Source organism: Lipophrys pholis (genome assembly GCF_963383615.2).
Source record: "Lipophrys pholis genome assembly, chromosome: 14".
Taxonomy (NCBI): Eukaryota; Metazoa; Chordata; class Actinopteri; order Blenniiformes; family Blenniidae; genus Lipophrys; species Lipophrys pholis.
This window is the reverse complement of record NC_137633.1, coordinates 10783376-10801336: the sequence shown is the minus strand read 5'-3', so window position 1 is coordinate 10801336 and position 17961 is coordinate 10783376. Positions and strand designations below refer to the sequence as shown.

The 17961-nt window shown below is 42.8% G+C and overlaps 1 protein-coding gene across 1 annotated transcript in view; it reads right to left on the bottom strand.

The window, feature by feature from the left end:
• Positions 1-242: 242 nt before the first annotated feature.
• Positions 243-17961, bottom strand: part of luzp1 (leucine zipper protein 1) — a 47942-nt gene continuing 30223 nt past the window's right edge. The window contains exons 3-8 of the mRNA XM_080480096.1: positions 14434-14791; positions 12061-14332; positions 10804-11381; positions 10512-10691; positions 2830-3118; positions 243-1797 (exon numbers count right to left, since the gene is read on the bottom strand). Coding sequence (XP_080336222.1) covers positions 2873-3118; positions 10512-10691; positions 10804-11381; positions 12061-14332; positions 14434-14565 — 3408 coding nt within the window. The 5' untranslated portion in view covers positions 14566-14791 and the 3' untranslated portion in view covers positions 243-1797; positions 2830-2872. The remainder of the gene's footprint in view (positions 1798-2829; positions 3119-10511; positions 10692-10803; positions 11382-12060; positions 14333-14433; positions 14792-17961) is intronic.

Below are 17961 nucleotides of genomic sequence, written 5' to 3'. Positions count from 1 at the left end.
AGTTATGATTTTGTTACTTTGTCTGTTATAAACAGATTCAAGACAGACACAGCAGTCGTGTTGGATCGGTGCGTCAAGCCATTACGAGATAGGTCTTCCTCCACTGCTCCTGCTCCTCAGCACCATTCATAAATTTTGATCAAACTCGACATCGCCTGTCGTTCTGCAATGAATCTGGTTTAACAGTCTCAATCCAGCAGGAGCCTGTTGAAAGACTTCATAGAAAAGTCAGAAAACGTCTTCCGTCACAGATGAGCATCGTTTACCAAAATGAAAACACAAGATTTTATTACTGGCCAGTGGCTAAAGCTGTCCTATGGCACACTCACCGCTGTAATGCCCCCTCCCCCTAAAAAGGGAGATTGCTCCAACATACCAAACCACAAGTTTTATGATATAACAAAATAATACACCTCTATAGAATAAAGAAACGGAGAGAATCTGGGGCGATTCGCACTGCGAATCCAGTCACATGCACGCTGGACTGTCAGCTCCTCGTTGAAAGTCCAACCCCCTTTGGGTTTTTCCTATGACTGGTTGGCATGTACACAGTATTTACAGCAGCACTGAAGAAATGTCCGCCCTGCCAAGCCAGGAGTTTTTGCTGGTAATCCAAAGTCCAATACTCAGTTTAAACATAAACTCCATTTTGCTATGGCTCTCTCAGAACACGTGAACGAAGACAGTTGTAAAACAAAGCACCATGGAAATGATATCAAGGTTTAAGGTTATAAACAACGGCCATGTGTATTGCATTTCATTATGTGCAATCTTCATTCTTTTCACTTGATATGGTTGAGAGAACAAGGGGAAGGATGATGCAGAACAGGAAGCGAACTACAATAAATCCAAATAAGAAAAAGTATAAGTATGTTAGACATAATGTTTGTGTATGTGCTCCTAAAATGTGGCCAACCAGCAATCTTTCAAGCAGAGTGCATGCTGAGTTACAATCAAAGAGCTCTTCATTTATTACTTAGAAACATGCAAATGTTCGCTCAGCATCCAAGACCACAAATTAAATCCAGTCTGAGGTCACAGCATGCCAGAAAGTGGTGGCACGGCTGAAAAATAAACCTTGAGCTAAAAGTGTGCATGTTTTCTTGTTGTTCTGTGGTGGCATCTGCAAATTAATGAAAGTAAAATTACCAGAAACAAAACCAGCCCTCCAAAGAAATATGATTTAGGATGACAGTGGATGAAAAGAGGGGTAATTCGCTTCCTGTTTTTGGTCACATTAGAAGTTGAGATCTTTTGGTTTGTGAGGACGTCTACATGAAGAATGACGCATCGCTGGTTGTTGGTTTGTTTTGTGGGAGATGATGAAAAGCCGATACTCCGAAGCAAAATAAAAACTGACGCATCCAGGTCGACTGAGGATACTGTAATGAGAAAGGCATTCTTACTCTCCTGAGTCTTTCTTCCTCTAACTCGCCGTAAACCATCTCTGGCACACAGGAAAATCTCCAGCCCTCTCCAGCATGCCAGCCTCTCCCTTGTCAAGTTTCAGGGATTACACTATAATACATCCAACACAAGGAGCAGAAGAGGATACAGGGGCTGGTGAGGTGACCTCCAAAAACGCCGGACCGGCACGAGCTACTCATTTACACTGTTACTTTTTGGGAGGGATAAAGTTTCTAATAGGACGAGGCGTTCAGGCCTCAGGGTCGGGTTTGTAGTCTGTTGTTCTGCTGCAGATGTCTGTCGGAGATGGTGGTGGTGATATCCGTAGCCACTGGTAGATGGGAGACTGGTGTTTGGCCCTCATTGTGCTGTTGAGAGCTTAATGGAGTGCTGTTGAAGAAAAATGAGGGGGGAGAAGAAAAAAATCTGAGTTAATCTCTAAATTGAAAACATTTCTTTATCGTAACTATTCATCTTCTTTAAATAGATGAGCGGTCTGTTATTTCCTCATGTTCCCCCAGAAAGTTTGCCAAAGAGAACAAGGTCATTTGGTATTAATTATGGGGAAAATGCAGAATATTCCCAACTGGTACACATCCAGCTATTGTTAGAATCAATTTCCCAAATAAAACATGGCGAGTGTTTTATCAAATGTTTATCTGAAGGCGTAAAATCGTCTCCAGTGATAAATGAATTTATTTTGTTTTAAATTGAGCTTCTCTCTAAAGGAAATTATAAATTCCTCACATTTATACAAAATTATTCTGTTCCATATCCCCGCATAAGCCATTTACTGTATTGACAAAATCAATTATATCAAAAAAGGAAAGAGCAACGTATTTTATTTGAAACATTTTCAGAATTGGTTGCAATTTAATTCCAACGATGATAAATCAAAATGATGAATGGAGGAATTGTTTCATTTCCATGTTATTATATTCGCCAATGATATTATATTTCACTTTCAAAGTCTTTTTTTTCTTGCCTGTGGACACAAAAAAAATCTACTAATGTGAAATCCCTCAAGTAGTCGGGTGTAGTGTATTGTGATGTTAATGGTGCGAGTTTCACTCTCCGTGGCTCAGAGCTGGCAGCCCTACAGTACTTGGATTTTCTCACACAATAATTTGTTTTGTCTGGTCTGATGGGGAAGCAACTGTGAGAGGAAGATAGATTCCAACTGGAGAGTAGCTCCCTCTCACATTCAACTGCACAGACACTTCTGTACTTATTCTCGTCATCGTCTCCAGTCGTTTGATCGTTGCTCTAAACTGTGTCAGGTCAGTTTCACACTACCACTTTAACATGAAAGCCTCTTAGGAGATTGGGACGTCATTTGCAGAAGGAGTAATTAATTTCCAGTCTCTTAAATTAACGAGTTTCTGGATTCGGGAGCAGAGGACAGAAGCGGCCTCGTCACACCTGTCGTTTTCTTTTGTAGAAGTCCTGCTCAGACGCGGGCGGCCTAATGATGCTCAGACTGACGGTGGCTCCACAGTCTGCTCCCCGCTCCACTCCTCCCCTCCACTTTGGCCCCTGACCCTTGCCCCCGACTGGACCAAGACTCTGCTCCTCGTTGCGATGTCCCCACCGTTTTGGACATGCGATCGTAGGAGTTCCCCAGGTTGTAAGTGTCGCTGGTGGGTAAACGCCTTCTCCATAACGCTGGGCTGTGGCTTGGGTTTGGACTTGGCTCAGAATTATCAGCAGCCTGCAAAGTTTAGGAAATTAAAGAAAGAAGGAAATTAGACTTAAAACTGTCCATAGTCTAAATTACCAGCGGCACATTAATTGTTTAATAAGTGGATTGGTTTGGCAGCGCTCGGACCGAAACACACAGGGAGCTTCATTCATTTTCATCTTAGTGATTTGGAGGTCTGGATATTTTATTTGGATGGTTTGGGGCCTTGTTTAGACCATTGTCTTATGTGGGCATTAAATACATGCTGTTTATGTTAACTGGTGTGTGACAACGAAAGTCTGCCATGTGGAATGCTGCCATTGGAAAAAATCCCCAAACCAAAAACCCCAAACATACCCCAAGCTGAGAGATTTATAATTTGGTGGGCTGACTAGAAAACAAACACAAAGTTACTAGCCTGTGGTGGCTGCATCGGCACGTCCCCTCTCATAACCTCAGTAACCCCGCTCTAAGAAAACGAGAGTTAGATGACGATGCAGTTCCTGAAGCACACAGAAACGGCACCACGTTCCTGTAATTTCAGCTTTAAAAAAGCACCATAATTAGTGAGATTTGGTGGGCTGGAGTTGGCTTCTGATGCCGTTTTAGAACGCATTCTCGCTAATTGGCTTTAATGGAGCCCTGCTGGACTCCCAGTCTCAGTCTCCAGGGGTAACAGACAGGAAATCAGTCACCGGCCAACACTGCCAAGTGGGTGTGTTCAGTGTGGTCACTTCCTGCCCCAGCCAGCGGGGGGAGGAAACAGCGGAGTGGCATATTCTCCTTCTATGGTAAGCTACCGCTGCCGGAGCATTCATAAGGTTTCCTTGGAATGGTCTTAAAAGTGTTCCTCCTACACTGGAAAAGGGAGGCTGCTACTGAAAAGCACACTGTGAGGTCAGGATGAAATTGTGTTATAATAAAAAGACACAACAACAGGCAAGTTAAAAAAAGAAACTGGAAACTGTAACAATGAGTGTTTCAGTAGCAATATCCCCACTCAGTGGATTTCTCTCATGTGGGTTAGAATTAATTTAACCCTTACGAATAAAATCACATTCGGCTTTACACTTTAATTCCTTTTGATTTAATGGCTCTAGATTTGTGTGATTAGTGAGTGCTTCTTCGCCTTTTTCAAATATAAAAACGTTTGATACACAGGTAAATCTTGTTATTCATTAGACAGTTGTACTGCAGGGATTATGGGAGCCAGTGTATACATAGTATATTGGCTAAAAACCTATTGGTTTTTGAATGATCTTATTAAGAGAAGCATGCCAAAATTCTGTCAACAGAGAGTCGCAATATTAGAATTAAAATACATCTTTCTGAAAACATTTGTTTTTGGGGTGTAACTGGAGGTAAAACAAATATTTGGGTGAGCGGGAGATCGGGACGTCAGAAATGATTTTTAGTTGGATAATCACAAGTCAAAGCAGAGCGACTGGAAGAGCGAGTGGTGCTGCGTTCACCGAAATAATCCTGTTTGCATTTGAGTGTCTTCGATTTATTTTTCCAGTACATTATAGGTTTAGTGATCCGCAACAGGAAATTGTCTCTAACAAGATGGCCTGAGGTTTTGACAAAATAAAGAGGAGACAAAGTGGGAGTGTAAATGTCAGCGCTCCTTCTATACCAGCATTTATGAACATGTTCAGGGTGATTTCAATTAATAACTTGTAAAACAACGTTAATAACTTTCTCACTTAAGATAGGATAAGAGGATTAACTCCATAAGGTCTGTATGGTAAATAGAAACCGAGCCGAGTGGCTATTAAAAAGCCTGGAAACAAGGAAAACACCGCAAAAGCAACATAATCCTGCTGCAAGTACAAATCCACAGATTAAAACGTTAATTAAACCTTATTGCTTCACAACACAAAAACACCAGAAACCTACAAGTTGTGAGGTATGCTTTCAATTATTTCTTTCATTTTTTTTTTTTTACACAGTTCCACATTTCCTTGGTTGGGGATAAATTGATAAAACATGTGGTATTTGGTGAGCTTTACAGTTGTTGGTAACTGGACGGTTTCCCTTATGACTGAGCCAGGATATCTTTCCCCTGCTGCTTTTATGCAAAGTTAAGCTGACCCAGTGCAGCTTTATATCTGATCTACAGACAGCTGAGCGTTATCAATCTTAAAAAATTATGTTCAAAAAGAACAAAACAGTATATTTCCCAGGTAGGTGGACTTTACCTGTCACTGCGTTTGGCTTAAATTTTCTGCACATGCTTCATTTAGCCCATGCAGAGTTTAGAAGAAGTACACAGATACAGTTAATCAAGGGGTTCACATTGGAATCTAAAAAGAAGCTGGGAGTGAATTCTGCTGTGTAATTCACAATGATGGGCTGCTGAATTCGGAAATAAAACGAGCTTCTGCAGAACAAATTACGTCCCCGCTTTAAATCTGTCTGCTTCTGGTCTCTCGCCCAATTCTAGGGAACAATGTCGCGTTGCCAAGTCAAACATTTAAATCTGCACCGCAGCAAGACAATACCCTCGACACTCCAGGTGAAATGTTACCGGAGAGGGGAAATTTCTGACCGATTCGCCCAGATGACGATGATGATTTGTTTATTGGTCATAATTCACAACAGCCATTCATTTATTGCCTTTCATGGCTTGTCTGTTGTTTTATGTTTAAGCCCACTACTGAGAACAGTCGACCCCAGCTGCGGCGCACACGATCATACCGGAGGATTTTTTATTTTTTATTTTTTTTCTGTGCGGGTCACATTAGGAGACGGTGAATATTCAGCAGCTCTGATTCCACACTTCACCTTGCTGGTTTTCGTTTCAGCCTTGAATGTTTTGGTATCCCGCTCGTCGGCCATATCGGCCGCGCTGTCCTCGGCCAAACATAAGTTCATGGCTCATTCACATACGGGCTGAGGTTTCCTTAAGCTACGACGGGGGAGGAAGTACTATAACGCTCTCGGAGGTGTGGAATGACGCTACAGAAAGCAAGAAATCGCCATTTTAAAGCTGACCTGTTGGGATCACTTATATCGGAACTGAACCTCAACCGTGTTTTCTCGGTGTGACTGTACTTTGGCATGGTGCTTTCCGCTCAACACCACACGCCAACACAACGCTACAATACATATGTTGTATTCATATAATGGACGGTATGGTACAAATGTTTTAGTCTGGTTTCACATAATACTACTTCTGCATCCTGCAATACCATCAGGAAGACATATGATTTGCTCCAAATTTATCCGCAGCAGATGTAAATAACCCCAAGCCAATGTTTGTGGAAAAAAAAAAAAAACTGCCTTCAGGGAAAGGAAGGGTTCCTGGAAGTGATGGTGTGGCCCCCACAGAGGTCTGATCCTACCATAATCAGAAGAGACAGGAGGAACTGAATCAGACTACATCCACAGAAGATTGTGTTCAGCCCTGAGAGAAACTGATGCTGCTTTCAAGGTAAACAGTGGCAACAGCGAATACTGATATTTTTACGTGCTAATTTCTTTGTGCAGCTGATAAAGTCTTTTAAAAGCATTCCCACAATAATAATGCTCATTAGTAGTTAAGAGTCGTTGACTGAGAAAACACTATCCTGTAGAAAAAAAACACCTTCTTCCCGCACAGTGCTTAATTCTGAACCAGAAACTGGTCAAGCAGCCATGGTAGTACAACCAGACCTTTACTCAGGATGTACAAATGTCCCTCTTTGTCCTCCAAAGAAATGGAGACCCTCTAAATATAAATAATGGCCAGTATCTGAAACTGGCTTTGGAGTCCTGAAAAAACCTTATTACAGTTTTCTTTGACATGTTAAACATGCTTGGACCTTCAAAGGCTTGAAAAAATAAAATAAAAAATTGGCCAAATGGTGAAATTAAATAAACATGAGGGTGCAATGAGAAAGCTAATCAATAAGCTATCAGTCTGCTCAGGCCGCCTGCAGGTACTTATAGGAATTGGGAATGTTGTCTCCTCCTAAATGACTATTGATCAGTTCATAGTGCCTTTCCTACCCCACTGTAAGCTGCTTTTCAGTTCACTCCACCGTCATCACTTTGACTTGAGAGATGGTCATTCAAAAGGAGACATTTTTATCGCCAGCGAAAACACAAGACGATTTCTTGAAAAATATGCTGAGAATCCTCCCGTGCTGGTGTTGTTTGTTCAACCAGTCATTTTATGTTCAGTAAGAATTCATGAGGAGCAAAAGCCTCAAACGGAAACACATGTAAACTGTGACCTCGAAAGATAGAAGAGACTGCAGATGCACAGCTACGGGATGCCAGCTGACGACGAGCGTTCCTTCATTTCCAACCTTTTAATGATACAACCCTCTTCCATCAACCTTTGACACGGCAATCACAGACTAATGCCGACCATCCACTGTCCCAACTACAGCTGTATTTATCCAAGACTCTTGGGAATGGATGCCATTCAGACCACTGAAATGTTCTGTAGGATCCAAACCAAACATGATCGGCTGCGCTCCAACACATGCTTCAAAGCCCTCTTATGTTTTCAAGCGTTTTTAAAGCTTTGTGGACGTTTATTCCCCCCCCTTCATAATTGCTATGCAGACAGAGTGACCAATTCATGAATCAAACATCAGAAGGAACAGGATTTTACTAGACTGCATGTTTAACTGAGTGGCTTCAGGAAATTCCCACAATGAAGTTACAAAATGGACGAGTGACACCAGAACTGTATTTTTATCAGGTCACCGGTGACATCACACCAGAGACAGGTCCAGGTTAACCACGGCTACAACGGTCGTGGTCCTGAAAATGCAGTCCTGATGCTGGGTGCGGGGGCTGGGGGGGGGGGGGGCACTGACCCTGACAAACACATTACTAAAAGTCATTTTGTTCATGGCCTGATGACAAATTAAATGGTCTGATATAGGAAAGAGGATGAGAAATGAAAAGAGGTGGAGACGTCCGTTTAAAATCAAAGACCCCTGACAGTCTTTCTAGTGGTCGGCGTCACAGAACAAAGGGGGCGTTAGAGGATGGAGGCTCAGTCCTACACATTTCATTAGGCTCATTGAGGCTAATGAGAGGGAGGATCCCTGCAGGCAATTACAGCTCTAAGGCAATGCTGGCGGCTATGTATTTACACAATGGTAGCTGTGAGGGGAGAGACGCCTGCTTAACGTTATACATCTCTGTCTGCTGTGCTTGCTGCGACTTCATTGTGCAATGCTGTCCACATGCACGTAGAAAAAGTGATGCTATTTGTTAAAGGGAAGCTATTTAGATGGAGATCATGTTAACACATGAATTAAAAGTTTAAAAAAACAGGCTCTATATATGAAATAATAACTCAGTGATGGTTACAGTAGAAATTCTATTTTAATTAATTTGTTCATAGTGCTCAAGCACTCCCAGTACTCTCCCTTCCTTCTGTTTCTTACCTTTATCGCGTGATGAAATATTATTGTTACCAGCTGTTGAGATCCACAGGAAATAAGATCATGATTCTTCTCATGTGAGTCTTCATAAATAGTCTGCAGCTGTCATAACTTTTTGTGCACATTTCATCATTTTGATTTGTCTCAATTCCACTTACATTGAATTCTGTTCAGAGATGTTTTGTTTTCATAAAATAACTCAGCTTTAGGTATCACTTATGTCTTTTTTGTTCAGATCACCTCTCAAATATGTAATGAGAAGAAATATTTAATAAAAATATCTCAAATATTTCTAGCTGTTGGACCACCCTGAAGCTCTCTGGTGCCCCCAAAGACGCTCACCCCACACTTCGAAAACCTCTCCATTAATTTCCAAAAGAAATCCCAAACTACTTTGACTGTCAGCTTAGATCTTCAAAAGCAAAAAATAGTGGAACATTGCAAAAAAAGCTATAAACAATACTTTTCTTAGGAAAATGTTTTTTTCCCCACTTTTGTTTGATATACACGATTATGCCATCAAAATGTATGAGTTCATAGTAAGCAGCCTTTTACAATATATCTAACCACGATTTAGGTATTTCATGAGGAATTAAACTGAACATTTGAACTAAATTAGCCACAATTCTAATGAAGTTTTCCAAAGATCTGATCATTTCGAGCTGTAACGTGGTGGCTCGGTGTACATTTTGGATGAGACAAGTTTGATCGTCAAGCTTGAGGTAAAAATAATGAGATAAAAGAAGATCACAACGGGTCGTAAGTCTGACCCTCCTGATGTTGCAGCCTTCAACGGATCAATAAATCAATAAATGCACTACTTCTAAATGGAGACCTCTTCAATCACGGCCTGAGCTTAACCGCTACGAAAACAACGGTCTGGGATAGACTTGCACACAATATAGTGCTTGAAAGTTAAGGCATTTCTCTGGGAAGTAGATTAGCATAAATATAAAGCAAAAATATTTTGAATGTGTTTATCTACACTTTAGATCGCAATGAAGCCAGAGATGATGGATGAGACAGTGGACACATCGCATTTGTAAGTCTGTCTCCATCGCAACGTCAAGTTTATTTATAGGAGAACACATAAAGTTCCTACCCAGAGGCCTGCACTCGACCCGAGTTAGTCAAACTGACAGACGGACATGTTATTGTAACCATGGAGCCCACTCGGCAAGCAGGACTACACTCCTCTGACAATATGCGAGTAGGAAATCAAGTTTAAACTGTATCCCGTTTGTAGTTTTCACCTCATCTTTCTGATGACTTGTGTAAACGTTATTAACATCATTTAAACTTCTTGCGTTAATGCATGAGCACACATACAGTACGTGAGATCTCAGAGCAGGTTTTTACACCGAAGGCCTGAAGATGTACCAAGTTTGGTCTTCAGTGTAAATAGGTTTGTCACTGAAACAGTAAATATAATTCAAAATACTGACTGTACCGAGAAGAAGTGGGACAATAGGTCTGCAAACTTTTACGAAGACAAACACCTTTGCAACACTTGTGTGGGATAACCAAGCACACACTAATGTGGTGGCACATTTAAATAAAAGAAAGCCATTTTCTTCTACTTCATGTTTTCCCAGCCTTCTTTTCCTGCTGCTGAGGTATTTTTCATTTCCATTCTCCTTATTTTTTCGTCCCACCCTTCTCTTTGTGCTTACTGGGGCAGCAGGAGTGGGGCCTGCAGAAGTGCTGTGCTAAGCGTGAAGTTGCAGAGTCTCTAGCGTCAGGGAAAAACACAAACCAAGCCCTAACGCAAAAGTGGACAGACCGGGAGCCCTGCGGCTATATTTTCTGGATTCTTTATCTTGGATGTTTAAACTTTTCGCTGAGTTGACCTGAAAATAACACAGACCCAGAAACCTTGAAAGTTAGAAACAGGACACAAAACACATTTTTATAGAGGGCCACCCGAAAATTTTTGCATCCTGAAGCAACACAATGCAAAACTCAAATTGAATATAAACCCTACAGTTCTGAGGAGTCTTTATAATTGCCACACTAATGAATGAATGTCTTACCGGGGGTTGTTGTGAGTGTGTTCTGCTCCAGGACTGAGAGATGACAGGTGCATGAGGTATGGTCCTTCCCATACCTCCTGTTTCCACAGTGGGAGACTGAGAGCGCTTCCCTCTGCGAATCCCCGGTTCCTCCATTTCTTTAGTGTTTGTAGACACATTGTTGATCCTGCGCATGTACACCTGGATGAGGGAAAAACAGAAATGTCATCAAGTGCTTCACTTTCAGGGGTTTTCTTTCTCTGGTTGTACTCCTTGAGTGCGACACTTTGTGGGACCCTGTTCCTTCTCTCACCTCTGCCGGGGACGGTTTGGCTCCCTTCTGCACGGCGGCATTCCCAGCAGCCCCCGTTACACTTTCTTCAGTGTCAATGGTCGTGGCCCGGTACGCCCTCCATGTATTTGCAGTTTCTGCTTCGTCTTCAGACCCAGCACAATCCATGATTGCCTTTGGAACCCCTCTTTTTCGACCTGCCTCATCCGCCGACAGAACTCCTTGTTTCTTCCAAGTACTCCTCACAGTCACATTCTTTATGTCTGGTAAACTGTCTTCCAGGGAGTGCTGGCTCGGTCTTTGGCTTCGCCAGCTGGTGACTGTGGTTGTGCTACTGCTGCTGCTCTCAAAGCCAGATTCTGTGTCGTTGAAGTCTGCAGAGGAGGTGTCCGTGGACTGGAGACTGAAGTTGCTGCGCTGACTGCACAAGTGGGTGGTAGTGGTCTCCACTCTGGAGGTGTTTTGGACTTTGGGCCTTAATGACGAATCACTGTGGTTGTCTGCTTCCGGGTCCTGGCACGGCCGCAAGGCGATCTCACTCTTGGGTATGGAAATCTCATATGGGATGGAAATACTACCATGGTGATCACTGCTGGCTCCTGAAAAAGAATGATAATAAAATATATCAAAAATAATTTAAAAAAAGAATTAGCCTCAAATTTCTTTTGAGGTGCAAAAAATTTACGGCATCTTCATGAATATTTGAATGAGAATGGTGATCTTTATGAAAGACTTTGGGTCATTAACAAAAACTATCCAAATCAAGCTTTTTAATTTTGCCTTTGCCTTTATATATCTTCACTTTTATGAGTTGCACGTGACCTTAATATTTGTACAGATTAACTATACCTGAATGAAGACTATTGGGGAAATAACATAGAATGTATTTCCTGAAATATTGAAGTGATATCATAGTGACACTGATGTTTGGTCTTTGAGTCCAATAGTAATTGTTCATCTATTATTGGCAGCACGTATAAATATAAATATGTGTTGAAGAAATGGAGCGATATTAAGGTAACCAGAATGAGCGACAGATACATAGATGGAATATCTACATACAAATCAATATACTATAGAAAGTAGAACACAAAACGCACTGGACTTCAATAAATCATGCCTATAATCACAGAAGACAGTTTATTGCAAAGCCAAAATGGCTTATTATTTGAACAAAGTTGGCTCTTGAAGTGTTTTCTGATAACAGAGGTCAATGCTTTAGTTTTGTTACCGACATTTATAAAACAAGTAAAATGTGTTCTATGACACAATACCTACCGATGAGGATATTACTGGTGGATGTGTGGCGCTCTTTGACATGTAAAGGCTCACTGGATACACTGCTGCTGCGACTGCTGGTCCTGGAAGAGCTCGGGTCGTTGGGGTAGATGGTTATACTACTCGTCATTTTATTAGTGCTGGTCAAAACTGGTTTGGTGGAGATCTTGGGTTTGCCATTTGTTGCCACAGGCTCTGACATCATCACTTCTTTTCTGTCAATCTCCACAATGGCAGGTTTGATTACAGCTCTTGACCTCAGTGCCTCTCGTGGGCTGCACACCCGATGGATCTCAATCCCTGATGGGGTATGCACAGGACCCTCGGCTGGATGAGTCCTGCCTTGCAGCTCCTCATCAAACGAGCTCCTGGAGGACGATCCCTCGGAGTGCGAGTCATGGACGTTGGGGTATCTCGCATAGCGAGAGGCCGCGGTTCGAGTGGTTACAGGTGCACTAGCGGTCTCAGTGACAGGGTCTGGTTCAGAAGGCCTGGAACCGGTAGATTCAGTTTCAGAGGCAGATGAATGACCCTCTGAGCCCTGATCACTGGGGAGCAGTGGAGTGATTTGAGACCTGTAGGCTGCGTATGATCCATTTGCTTTGGATAGGGTTGGAGCTCCAGACGCAGAGACCGAATCCTGAACCGGGTCGATTGACTCCTGATCTGAAGCAGAGGCTGTTTCCTTCTCTAGTGCAGAGATACTGTTCACGTTACTGCTGCTGTCAGGTATTACATCAGAGTTGTTTGATTCGCTGTCACTACCAACTTGCAGTTTTGAGAAGTTTTCTCTGCTCTTCTTTGCATCCCTGTCCATCTGCTTATGAGCAGTCCTCAACGGCTTCGGGTCGTTCGCTGCAGGAGGATAGCGACTGAGAACGGACACCTTTTTAGCATCACTGGCAGCCGTGCTTACAGAGCTGTATGTGGCTGCTTTCGTCTTTTCCTCTGTTCCTCGAGTGTCTCGTAATCCGTTATCAGATGAAATCATGGGAGTTTGGGTTTTGGGTACGCGCCTGCTCTTGTGAGCAGGACTGAGGGCTCTCCTCACAGTCTTAGGAGAGCTCTCTTCCGATTGGCTCAGCTCTTTGCTTCTCAGTTTGGTTTCCCTCTTATGCTGAGGAGACAACTCCCTGTTCCTGTGCCTGGGTGAACTCGGTTCCGAGTCACCTGCACCAATTCTGTATTTAGGCTTGTCCTGTCTAAAACTTCCTTTCACAATGATCTCCTCATTCTCAGCTTTGCCGTTCTCCAAGACCTTAGCAGGGCTGCTGGAACCGAGGTTGACACCACCATTGCCATGTTTATCTATGTTACTGAGTCCATTCCCTCCAATTCCACCTTTTCCGCACAGCTGGGTCCTGAGCTGTTCCACCTCCTCGCTCAGCTGACGGGCTCGGTTTCGTTCCATCTGAAACTTTTCATTAAGTTCACCATTTTTGGTCGCAGAGTTCTTCAGATCCTCCTCCACTATCTCCAACTGTTTAAGACGATTCTTCAGCTTCTCTACTTCCTGGGTCAGCTCTTTCACTTTGTTGTCCTCCTCTTGTGATCCCTCGAGACTGCTGTTCTTCTCATTCTCAGATTTGTTCACAATACCAATTTTGTCGTCTGACAGCTTTAAGTAGTCGAGGCTCTTTTTGCCTACTGCCAGTTTCCCTGTGAGGAGAACTGTGGATGACAGCTCATCTTCAATTCTTGACCTCATGAAATCAGCACGACCAGGATCTGTTGACATGCCAAGGCGATTCTTTTGGTGCTCCAGTTTTTCTGTCAGCTTTAGGATCATCTTCTCATCCTCCCTTTGCTTCTCTAGTAGTCTCTTACGCTCACTAACAAACGTCTGTGTGAAGCTCTTGAGTTTCTCAAGCTCCACAGCCAAAGCCTGCTCTGCTCGGTCTAGTTTGGTCTCAGATCCTTCCACCTCTTTTAGACGTGCTTTGAGCGTCTCCAGCTCCGACGACAGCTTCTTGGTCAAGTTCTTCTCCTCGTTGAGGCTAAGGCAGAGCTGGCTGCAGTCAGACTTGCTTTTCCCAAAGGCTTCTTCCAGTTTCTCCAGTTCAGCCATTCGCCGTTGAAGACGTTCAATCTCTGCCTTGAGCTCCTGAGTAAGACTTTCCTCCTCTTCCAGTTTCTCCCTGACTGTGCGGCACAGGTCCTCCGCTTTGCGTACCTCCTCATCTTTACCCTGGATCTTCAGGAGACGTTTCCTCAGACCCTCAATGTCCCCGAGCAGAGACGAGTTGCTGCCTTCTGCCTGGATAATTTTATCCTGCATGATTGAAGAGTACAACCATTTATAAAACATTTAATGCCATTACTTCAATCAAAACATTTCACGTGCACTATTTGTTAAAGTCAACCAGCACTGACCTGCAGGTCGAGTAGCTCATCCTCCGACTTCTGCAGCTTGTTGGTTGCTTCTTCCAGTTCATCCAGACGTCGGCCAAGACTCTGTAGCTTGTGCCGCAGGTGGCGGTGTGTCATGTCTTTATGATCAGACATGGCTGCAGCGTCCTTTGTATTCTGTCTGCTGTGTTTATCTTGCTATCCAGACTATTTGATGACAGTGCTTTGGGGGTTCCACATTTGTGTGGTAGTGACAACAAATACTTAGGCTCTTTAGAAAATGCTCTCTTCTCTTGGCAGTCTGTCTCTTCTTGTTTTAGCGACTGTCTCTTTAAGACTTCAAACTTTCCTCGGAGTGGTGTTTAGCAGGCAGATCTGTCATCTGTAGGCGGGAGAGAGGAAGCGACACTTAGTCAGACATTACTTGTCAATGACAATCATTTGCATTCTCAAAAGCAGCCCTGTGAAGTGAAGCAAATGAGAAAAAAGGAGAGAAATTAGCCGAGAGCTGACTGCACTGCCTCATGAACACAGTCAGCATTTACGTTCACAGTTTCATTCATTCATTTAACTGGTGTGACTCTAATCTTGAGAGGACTACATTTATTATATTTCAAGACATGTACTAAAAAGCTAGTGGCCAGTGCAAATCTCAAGCAGATTGCATTTCATTTCAATTACAAACACAACCAGGGCACTGTTTCCTGTTCACCAATCAGTAAGTTAATTTTTTTCATTCATAAAAATGAACATGACGTAATCTGCAGCATAAAGTATGATTCATAATTATAACTATCAAGCAAGTGGACACAAAGACAAAAAGTATTTTACTATTTGTATTTACTACACTGGATTAACATGTATTTCACCTTGCTTGTCCTTTGAGTGGCACAGCTAACATGTGCAAATGCGAGGGCAAGATTTCAACATGTCTGCACAGACTTGTACACACAGACAGACAGAGACTCTCTTATGTCTAACATTGATTCTTGGCCTGCTTGCTTCTGCTGACAGCGCACATTTCAGCGATGCTGGCTGCCGCCATGCACCCCCATCTGCAGCAATACATCGAAAGCCAGTCACAACACTGGACCGCACACGATCCCTTGGGATGGCGGTGATGAAATACAAGTGTGACAGAAACAATTTTGTCATCCCAACTCAAGGCCACAAAAAGCAACCAGGAAAGAAACAAAAATTCAAGCTGCCTCGTCTTTCTTTTCATTACATGAAAGCTGGAGGGTAATGTTTCAACAACCATTACAGTGTGTTCATTCCCATCTGTAAGCCCAGCATGGTTCAGTGTGATGAGAGCACAGATTATTAGCACACCACCGTTGCTCTGTCAGCAGGACCACTATAAATCTAACAGTCAACGCTTTAGTCTCATGCATGATTCAGGTAGTGGGTTTTCCTGCTCCTGCTTCTAAATCCCATCACTCCCCTTCCCCCCATCATTCTCTCACTGACCACGAGGGAAAAATCGACCTGGAGGTAGGACACAACATCTGCACACATCATCACTTATCGACCCCCCCTGACAACCAGCTCCATACTGCTCCGTGTCTCCTCCTCCTCCTCCTCCCCCAGTTTACAGGACCATGTTCAAAGATTGCCTTTCCAAAGCGACAAACCACTTCACATAAGACTGGTGCGGCTTTCTTTTACATTAAACAACTTACACTGCAGTAAAAAACGTGAACCGCAGCAGTAAATCCACTAAACCTTTTTAATCTACATGAGCCATGTGTGTAGATGGTATACAACAAGGTAAAACGTGTAATTATGGTTTAGTCCAGGACAGTACAATATATATTTTCTATAGTTTCGGTTGGTGTAAAATGTCAAACAGCTCTTCCCACAGTTCATTAGAAATCTTATTGAACATAAACTGAACCTAAAATACTTTGAGTACTTATACACTTCAGTGTGTTGAAGATAATTTTATAACCAACACAATGTCAATTCAAAGCATTGCGCTTTAGATTTAGATTTTACTTTTCACTTTCATGAGGTCTAGTGGTTTGGTAATCCTTTGAGTGCAGTAAAACATGGTCTTATGAAACAGCGTATACAGACTGAGGAGGAAGAAAATGAATCGTCAAATGATTGAATGATGTTGTAGAGAAAACTCGCCGTCCGCTTGAATACCAACACACCTTAGTCAGTGGGTCATTTCGTGACGCCGTGGCGTCACTCAGCTGTGGCTGCTTTAGTGAGTAGACCAAGGTTTCTTTGTTGTCTTGAGCTAGTCTTTGTGGCTTCAAACGGTTCTGACTGATCCTCTTCCAGAGGAGCAAAAATACTATGAGAAATGCTCATATATATTCATTAAGGAAAAGGGTGTGCTTGACAGTGCAAGACAATTCTGTATGAAAGCTTCTACAACTCCAGGTTTTATCTCAGGGGTACACTTAACAGTTCAAGAGAATCACTTTAAAAAGGTGTACCTCTTACCTTTTGATCTTTACGCAGTGTTTATTTCAGGTTGATGATTACCGTCCTAACTAACATCCTTCAAATGTGGCTTTTACTGCTGTACATATATCTAGTTATGTTAGGGTTTAACAACTAGAGTTGTTCTTAGTCTCAAACACTGTCCTATTTAATAATGTTTTTTTTGCTAGGTCCACTTATTCCTGTCTTGGCAGGCTGCCTGCCTCTCCCCTCTCATTCTCCTTTTATTTCTTTGCCAGTTCTCGACCTTCCTCCCTCATCTCTTCCCTCCACCTCTCTCTGACACGCACACCAGCGCAGCCAAGTGAGCGCTTTTAAGGGGTGGCAGTGCGTGCAAAGTGACTCTGGCAAGGGCGTGCTTCTGCCAAACCAATCAACATACCTGATTCACTTATGGCAGGCCCGGGGCCTCATTAGCTACAGTCAGGACAAGAGAGGAGGGAGTTAGAAACATTTTTGGGCGAGAGAGAAAGAAAGATGGAGCCATTGGATGAAAAGTCAGAGGAACAATAGGAGAAGGGACGCTTAAATGCAGCAGGAGGAAAGAGCAAGTTGTGGGTTTGTAGCCTAACAACATGAACTTCTTCCTGTTGAGAGCAACTCAGATAGGTGCTCATAAACCATAAACAATGTTCTTTTGATGCCATACACAGACACAGATTAGTAGGAAACTCCAATATTGAATATTTGCCCATTAACAGAATCAGTACAGAGCTTTAATATGTTTGAAAATAGTAAGAAGGCCGTGGTTTTTGATACTCTGGTTTGCTCTCACACTTTAAATATATATAATGTGAATTGGTCGCAAAATTCACCCTAGATGTCTTCATGTTAACTCTGTGATAAACTTTCAACCTATCCAGGTGTACATTGACTGTTACTCTATGTCAACTTGGATTGGCTCCGGCTCTGCGCATGGATGAAATGCATAAAAAGATGGACGGGGAGATAGATGGATCGATGGAAGTTGGAAGTGGGGCAGAATGACGGCTACTCAAACTGAGTTTCATCTCCCGGTTCTGTGCTTTGTCTGACAATTATAACAACCCGGAGGGGGGTAGACACATTCCTGATGATGCACTAACCAGGGCACTG